General features: G+C 37.9%; 1 protein-coding gene across 1 annotated transcript; it reads right to left on the reverse strand.

The window, feature by feature from the left end:
- Window positions 1-225: 225 nt before the first annotated feature.
- Window positions 226-7448, reverse strand: LOC124452523 (transcription factor RFX4-like). Its single transcript, XM_047003083.1, has 16 exons — window positions 7343-7448; window positions 7096-7249; window positions 6833-6956; window positions 6642-6703; window positions 6112-6189; window positions 5948-5975; window positions 5412-5516; window positions 5166-5243; window positions 4052-4215; window positions 3863-3963; window positions 3703-3774; window positions 3603-3664; window positions 3412-3553; window positions 3193-3293; window positions 2980-3100; window positions 226-2655 (listed from the first exon to the last, which is right to left on the reverse strand). The coding sequence occupies exons 1-16, from the start codon at window positions 7446-7448 to the stop codon at window positions 1634-1636; spliced, it is 2520 nt and encodes an 839-aa protein (XP_046859039.1). The 3' UTR covers window positions 226-1633.
- Between the last annotated feature and the right edge of the window lie 718 nt (window positions 7449-8166).

The raw sequence follows: 8166 nt of genomic DNA on the forward strand, positions 1-8166 counted from the left end.
AAACAAGAAGCATGCAATGGACAGCAAATATATCAGTAGCATGGCTCCATCATTAACAACTTTATACAGAGTCACTACTGGATTCTATGCAATGAAGACAGTTTCCAACCCCCTTGTTCTAAAAGCTCCGTCACACTCACAGTGTGGGGCTTCAAAATCAGGTCAAAACTATTCGGAGAAAATATTTTTACTCCGTGGATGGCTTGATTTAAAAAATCATGAAAGTACTGCTACTGTAAAACCATATTTATATTAAAATTAAGATACGCTCATTACAGACTCAATAACCATCATGCACATGTAAAGTTAGTAATTCAAAAATTAAATTATTAAAACCAACTTCAACCATGCTTAAGCAGTTACCTCTACTGCCATGGAGTAAGAGCAAGTCTCTTCATTTCCCTCTTCCACAACACGCTTGCGAGGAATCTGATATTCTCACGAGTAAAAACAAATTGCGTGCGCATTTGTACTTGGGAACAAGCGTGCTTCTGTGTCCCATCCTCGTCGTTATTGAAACTCAAAATGAAGAATTTCACTGAATGAACTCCAGTATATGATTATACTCACAGATATCCAATGAGCCAATTAAATGAAGCGCGTTGTATTTCTTAATTCCCTCGTGAAGGGAGATCATTGATCATTCTGTAAGACTGTTATGATCACTCGTGCAACATTATTAAAATACACAGGGAGGGGATTTTGGAGTCTTCACCCCCCTTGTTGTAGTATTAGTATTAGTAATATAAATCGGAGAGTATATTCAGCAGTGGTAACATAAGTATATCAAAGAGCCCCCCCCACAGATGTTAAAATTTTGGCAATACACCTCTGTACATCCCATAGAACACATTTGATTATGCTCTGACCCTTACTTAAATCGAGGCTTCTTTAAAAACCAATTGCATCCATTAAGTACTTGAAAGTCAACTAAGCAATTCATGAAAAATTTCTTCTCATACAATAAAAGAGGTTTTCCACAAGTCCAACGCAATGTAATCATAGCATTTGAAATAATTTAAATCGAACTCTATTAACCAGAAGAACAAAAACTGGATATGAATATGTCTCCTCCCTTCGTACGCCCATGGTTGAAGCATTAGGTTCAGCTTGGTTTGAACCCTCTGCAAAGGCAGTTGACTGATTGGTGGTAAGCTGCAAAGTCAGTTCACTGATTGGTGGTAAGCTGCAAAGTCAGTTCACTGATTGGTGGTAAGCTGCAAGGTCAGTTCACTGATTGGTGGTAAGCTGCAAAGTCAGTTCACTGATTGGTGGTAAGCTGCAAAGTCAGTTCACTGATTGGTGGTAAGCTGCAAAGTCAGTTCACTGATTGGTGGTAAGCTGCAAAGTCAGTTCACTGATTGGTGGTAAGCTGCAAAGACAGTTGACTGATTGGTGGTAAGCTGCAAAGACAGTTCACTGATTGGTGGTAAGCTGCAAAGTCAGTTAACTGATTGGTGGTAAGCTGCAAAGTCAGTTCACTGATTGGTGATAAGCTGCAAAGACAGTTGACTGATTGGTGGTAGGCTGCAAAGACAGTTCACTGATTGGTGGTAAGCTGCAAAGTCAGTTGACTGATTAGTGGTAAGCTGCAAAGTCAGTTCACTGATTGGTGGTAAGCTGCAAAGTCAGTTCACTGATTGGTGGTAAGCTGCGAAGTCAGTTGACTGATTGGTGGTAAAAAGGTCTCGGGGTAAAGAGAATAATTTCTTTGTGAATTGAAGGCTTTGTAAGCAGGCTGTGATGTTTGAAAATCTTCAGAATTATCGAATTCAGTATGTTTGAAATAATCATTGATCAGATTTGAGTCCACCACTTGAGATTCGCCAGTCTGAGGCTGGTGTACGTCAAACGTGGAATGACATTGAATAACTGCGTTGACGGAGGGAAAGAGTGGTGGATCCTGAACTCCGGTAAAGTGACTTTGATCCTGACCTTCGTAATAATGAATTTTGTTCTGCTGAACTTCGCTCATCTCATATGATCTGGCGAAATGATTTACTGGGCCTTGAGCATCACGATGAAAGGATTGACTCACATTTGAGTTTTCGACTCCTGTACAGTGTGATGCAAGTTCCTCGCGGTAATTTGAAGCTCGAAATCCGTTATAAACAATAGTATTGCAAGATAGGCGATGCTCGTTCTCATTGCTGACGTCACCGTCAAAGCAAGTTCGCCCTTGAAAGCAATGTTGTGCGTTTTGTGAAAATAAAATCGTCGCTGTGTTATTCTGTCTGGTTTGAGTTGCTTCTGATGACGAAGAATGGTGACTCCGATGGAGGACATGGATTTGATTGGGATGGAAGGAAGTATTCCTGGTGGGCAGAAATCCCTGTAACTGACCGAAATTTACATCTTTTTGAAATGAATCTTCGTTGTACCAAGATCGGTTTATTTCGCGATCGATATCACCAAGTGTTTGTTGAAAATATGTCTCTTTTCGATTTAGCTTCTCTGTGAAATTTTCGACCGTGTCGTTGTTTGATGAACCAAACATTTGAATGCAGTCAAAATCAGCTCGATCATCGGTGAAAGATTTCTTCAAATGCAAAGAAATGCGGCATTGGAGACCTTTGTCAATGAGTGATATCATTTCTCTCTCGATAATCAAGAGAATGTACTCCTCAAAAATCATCACAATCAGTTGAAATGTGCCTGAAACAAAGATATCAAGTTTCACTTCAACGTTTCCATTTTTGTGCAGTTATTCGTACAAAACAACAAATCTTTAGTAGGATAAGGTAGGATCGTTTCTCCACTAAATGACCAACCATAAAACGTGTACAACAAGATACAACATGATACAACAAGATACAGCAAGTTACAACAAGATACAACAGTATGTCACAAGATACAACAAGATACAACAGTATACAAAAAGATACAACATGATACAGCAAGTTACAACAAGATACAACAGTATACAACAAGATACAACAGTATACCACAAGATACAACAAGAAATGTATGTATTCTTACCAAAGTTTGGCGCCGCGTTCAACGTCATCTCTTGCAAAATACGCGAGGTGACGAACGCCCACTTCGTTAAAAATGATTTTGATTTCTTTGCCAAACTTTCCAACGAATGGTTTTCTTGACACTGATAAACAACGTAAAATCACATTGAGATGAGATGTGAAAAGATTGCATTAAAACGAAAACATTAATGCCAACCCCTATTCCAACTCTTACCGTATCCTTCAAAACGTACTCCTCAAAGATGCCTTCCAGCCATTCAGTATAGGCTTCGATTGGAGCCTGTTTCACCAAGATACGCTCAAACTCATCCAACACTATTGTAGTATTATAATCAATTTTTAAAACATCTGGTCAAATTCTCTGGAACAGACAACACTTCACACTAGGCATTCTTTGGAACAGACATTATATTTAGTAAATGAGATGACTTACGCATCATTAATAAGCCGACATCTGTGCTTTCACATTCAGTCAAAAATAAAAGTTGAGTTAAAATTGATTTCATATCCAAAGAACGAAATTCGTCCATGATAGCCGACATTGAATCATAAGAAAGAAGTACAGGTCGAGCAGCCTGAACAAAATATGAACGTACACAATTAAAACAAGCAAACGTTTTTAACGTTACGAAGTACAACAGGATCAAGCAACTTCACATATATTGGATATCTCAATTGAATATAAACTGCTCATCAGTAGAAATCCAACATTGACCACTTCAACTTGAAGTGCTCACCTGAGCTAAAGTAATGAATGCCATGTTTCTCTTCAAAACTCTAGAAAAATTCTTTGCCACTAGAATACGAAAGAGATTAGATTTAAAGAACACGGCAAGCATGCACGAAAACAGTCGAAGAATTCTTAAGTCTTTAGTCTTCCAAACCTTGTAACTTTTTACTTCGTAAAATCACAGAAACGTTCTCCAAACACGACAGAAGAGAGACAACAAAATTTTCAGCAAAGTCTTGTATCTCAACCAAAAAACTGTAAAAAACACAAACAACGAAGCCTCTTATTACAGCGTCAAATTCATTTAGCCAGAAGGATTAATATCGATAAGGACGGACGCTACCTTTCAGGGATATCCAGGACGGAAGAGGGTACTAGTATATCAGTAAGGATCCTATACAGCAACGAGTCACAAACGATGATAACATCAACGACGGCATCGCTCTGCAATACTTGTGCCATGTGTGTAGGCATTCCACCCCAAAAATGGAGCAATAATTTATGAACCTGAAGAAAAAATCAACAAAAATACGATTCGTGTGTTGAAATAAAAACGCAGGAAAGAAAAGTAAAAGATTCTGGAGAAATAAAAAAAACAATGTTCTTACAAAAACTTTAACTATCAAAAATCAAAAACACGGGAAAAGTGTGAACTGTTGGATAAAAAATCTCGAGTTACAAAGTTTATAACTTTTGTCTTTTCTTTCATTTAAGAAATAAAAGATGTTTACTGTGTTTGCACAGGTTTATGCAAACCGAGGACACCTTTGGGAGAACTCGAGAATTTTCACAAACGTCTCCGAGGTTTGCATAAGCCAGTGCAAACACGAAAAACATCTTTTATTTCTTTTATAAAATAACAATAATGCGAAACAGACAAAATTTTAAGTAAACGTTAATTTTTCTTCTAAAATGTATTCATGATCGATTTGCAAATTCTCTTTGACTGATTGATTTGATTGATTTGATTGGTTGAGCTCAGATGTGTTTTGCACAGGCTAATGCAAACACAGCTCTAGACCAATCACCGCACGCGTTTCATTGTGTTTATTTGCCAAATATAATTGTCTTCATCATGTCTATCGTCACGAGGGATGACGAGAGGAGTGAATAAAGGATGATGATAGGATTGCGTGAGAGAGGATGATAGGACTGTGTGGAGAATTTTGAGAAGGTTGCAGGAGGATAATGATAGGATAATGATAGGACTGTGGGAGAGATAACGAGAGGTTTGCGTGAGGAACAAATCAAACAGCTGGCGAAAGAACTCGTAAAAGCTCATCCAGCAATCAACAAATAAAGAATTAGTGTCCTGAAGTTTTCGTTTTTTTTCATCTTCGCCTTCCAAGATCCGCTTTATTAATAATCAACAACGAACCAGTGACGAGTGAGAATACGATGTGAATAATCACAGATGTTTTTATCCCGTGGGAAGCCAGACAATAAATGTAAATTACCTCGTTAAAGTTTGCATTCATAACGGAATCCAGCAAACGTTGACAATGCGTGCGATACATAACAATGAATGTGTCAACCTACAGAAATAAACAAGAATATTTCCAAGAGCTTTGAACTCTCTAAATTTCTCCTTCTGAAGATATGTTCGAGCACAATGAATTTTGCTCTAGACAAATACTAGATATAAAATCAAGTAAAAACTAAAAAAAATCTTTGTATGAAAAAAATAAAGTGTATTGACTCACTTTATCGACAGATAAACCATCTTTGAGAATCATATCAGCTGCATTTGGAAATTTCGGCAAGGTGTTGCGTGTTTCCTTGTCAGAAGAAAACGTGCTAGAATTTCTCTAAAATTTTAGCAGCATACAAAATATGCGTGAACCTTAAAATTGTTCAACAAATGTAACATTGCTTGAATTTTGTCAAGCAAGCAGGCTTAGTGTCAATCTTTGTGTCTACTTTTATGTTTACCTTTGTGTCTACCTTTGGTTCTACCTTTATGTCTACCTTTATGTTTACCTTTATGTTCACCTTTGTGTCTACCTTTATGTTTAGCATTGTGTCTACCTTTGTCTACCTTTGCGTCTACCTTTGTGTCTACCTTTATGTCTACCTTTGTGTCTACCTTTGTATCTACCTTTACGTCTACCTTTATGTCTACATTTTTGTCTACCTTTGTGTCTAACCTTTTTCTCTATTTTGTATCTACCTTTGCATGTGTCTAACTTATGTAATTGCTTTAAAACACATCAGTATTCCAATAACGTAAACCGCCCACCTTCTTTCTCTCCGCGAAAAACGAACCCCTAAAAGTAAATTATTCAGTTATGGAGAAAGAGCCACGAAAAGGGAAAATTAAAGGCAAATAGCTGCACGACAAAAATCAAACGAAAAAGAGCATCTGCGACCCGATAAAGACTTTCACAAACTGCTGCATCTGACCTGGAACTCGTATTTCCAGAATATACTGAGTGGTAATATACAGAAGATTCTTTAATCGATATACCATAATAATGATACCTGAAAATCAAAGGTAAACATCGCTTAATTCTGTAAATACAGGGCGACAAGAATTGACAATTAAATCAAAGAATGATGTTTATCCACGAAAGTTGGTTATTTGGCATCGAAAACGGGACTTGAGGTTCAATGTGAATAGTCTGAAGCAGAGAGTATCGATACATGCTTGTAGATGTCCAGTTCAGCACAATCCTAAGGACTGTTGGTGTTAGTCAATATGCATTTTTTTCTTTTGACAATGAAGATGACTATACCGTTAAGGATGTCGAAACGCGAGTCAACATACAAATACCAAGAAACTTTCTAGGGACTTTACTAAACTGGACGTCATTCAGCACTATGCTAACACAAGCAGCCTATCTCAGGACTGCTCCAACCTTGACGTCAGTCAATACTAGCAACAACAGTCCTTTTCGGGGACTGTACTAACCATATATTTGCAATTCTCTTACTTTGATTGTCCTCTTGTTCCCAATCTTCTTGTGGTGAGCTTTGGAAACTTTTGACGCACTAACTGCAAGGGGAAAAACGAAAAAATGGATGGTGCGAGATGCCTCAAAAACAGACAGTCATTTTTAGTAATTCCTAGATGATGTGGTCGACTGCATGGCTAATATATATATAATACGTGGAGCTTGCTTACTTTGCCGAATGATGCCGAACTAACTGGCGAGAAATTTTCCCTTTTACAATAATCCAAATAATGAGTGTAAAGAACACATCTTGGCACACAAACACCATCAACGAGCTCATAGTTTTCTGAAAGCCTGGAAAAAATATATCACTTGTACGCATTTCATCACAAACAGCGCATGAACGTTAGTAGTGAATAAAACCTATTTTAAACTGAAAAAGAACATTTAGAGCCGATCTGCCTATAGTTGAAAAGACTCGTGGACAACAAACCATTTCAAAGTCTCCAATGTTTGACGTTGTTTGCAAGGCGAATCCGGTTTGCACAAGTCGTTCGATGAAGCGGACGTATCTAAAGTTAGAATGACTGTATGATTTGTTAATGTTGGAAATAGATGCAGCCTCGACACTTGATTGTTGAACTTAACTAAACTAGATCGGGAAACGCGTGGATTTTACTACAATTATCTGCAGGGGCAAATATGGAAATGTTTGAACAAGAAAATGACATGTATCCTACCGAATTTGTCGTAACAATAACCGTTGCCTGGCTGGTCATCGTTTCCTGAGAAATTCGCGTCCATCGAAGAAATTCTGTTGCGTGGACGACCCTGCTTTGCTTGCATCACCTTCCAATGTAAACTTGGTTACGGACGTTTCGGACCGGCTCCAAATTAACTCGAGTATTTTAAAGGTCGAGAACGAGGTAATGTTTAGACTTATTGAATTTTCTTAGGAGATGGCACAAACTTTAACTTGATCATTCAGAAGATCACGATGATCGTGAAACGTAATATTTTTGGCCCGGCGTCCACAATCCTCTCAGCGTTATACAATTTCATCAAAAATCATTTTGCGCACAGCAGCTGCTCTCGCTCCCACAGAAAAAATAACAACGTGCTTGTTTAATGCGCTGTTCAAACACAAATTGAATAAGGAATATTATTTTTTCATTATTTCCATTCATACCGCACACACGGGTTCTAATTAGGTCGTTGATTGCTACAAAAAACGCTACATTTAACTTAGAATTGGACAGATCGTTTACAGAGTTTCTTTCGAACGCGTTTATCGAAATTCGCAACAAGAACAGGGAGCGCTCAGCACGCCGTGGACAGCAAATAACTTTTCGAAAAAAGGGAGAATCGCGAATAGATCAAAACTCACCTCGGTGTCGACAAAAGATATGAATCAAAAGCAAACTTAGGTCACATAAATTTCTCGTTCGCGTTATTATGTATGACAGGCGCTTTGGAAGCTTTTAAAGTTGTGAGTGACTGGGTGTTCCATGCTCACCGTGTGATAACTCACGAAAGTTACACTTGTGATGAAACTTCTTTTAAA

This window comes from Xenia sp. Carnegie-2017, unplaced genomic scaffold (genome assembly GCF_021976095.1).
Source record: "Xenia sp. Carnegie-2017 unplaced genomic scaffold, XeniaSp_v1 HiC_scaffold_25, whole genome shotgun sequence".
In the NCBI taxonomy this organism is placed as follows: Eukaryota; Metazoa; Cnidaria; class Anthozoa; order Malacalcyonacea; family Xeniidae; genus Xenia; species Xenia sp. Carnegie-2017.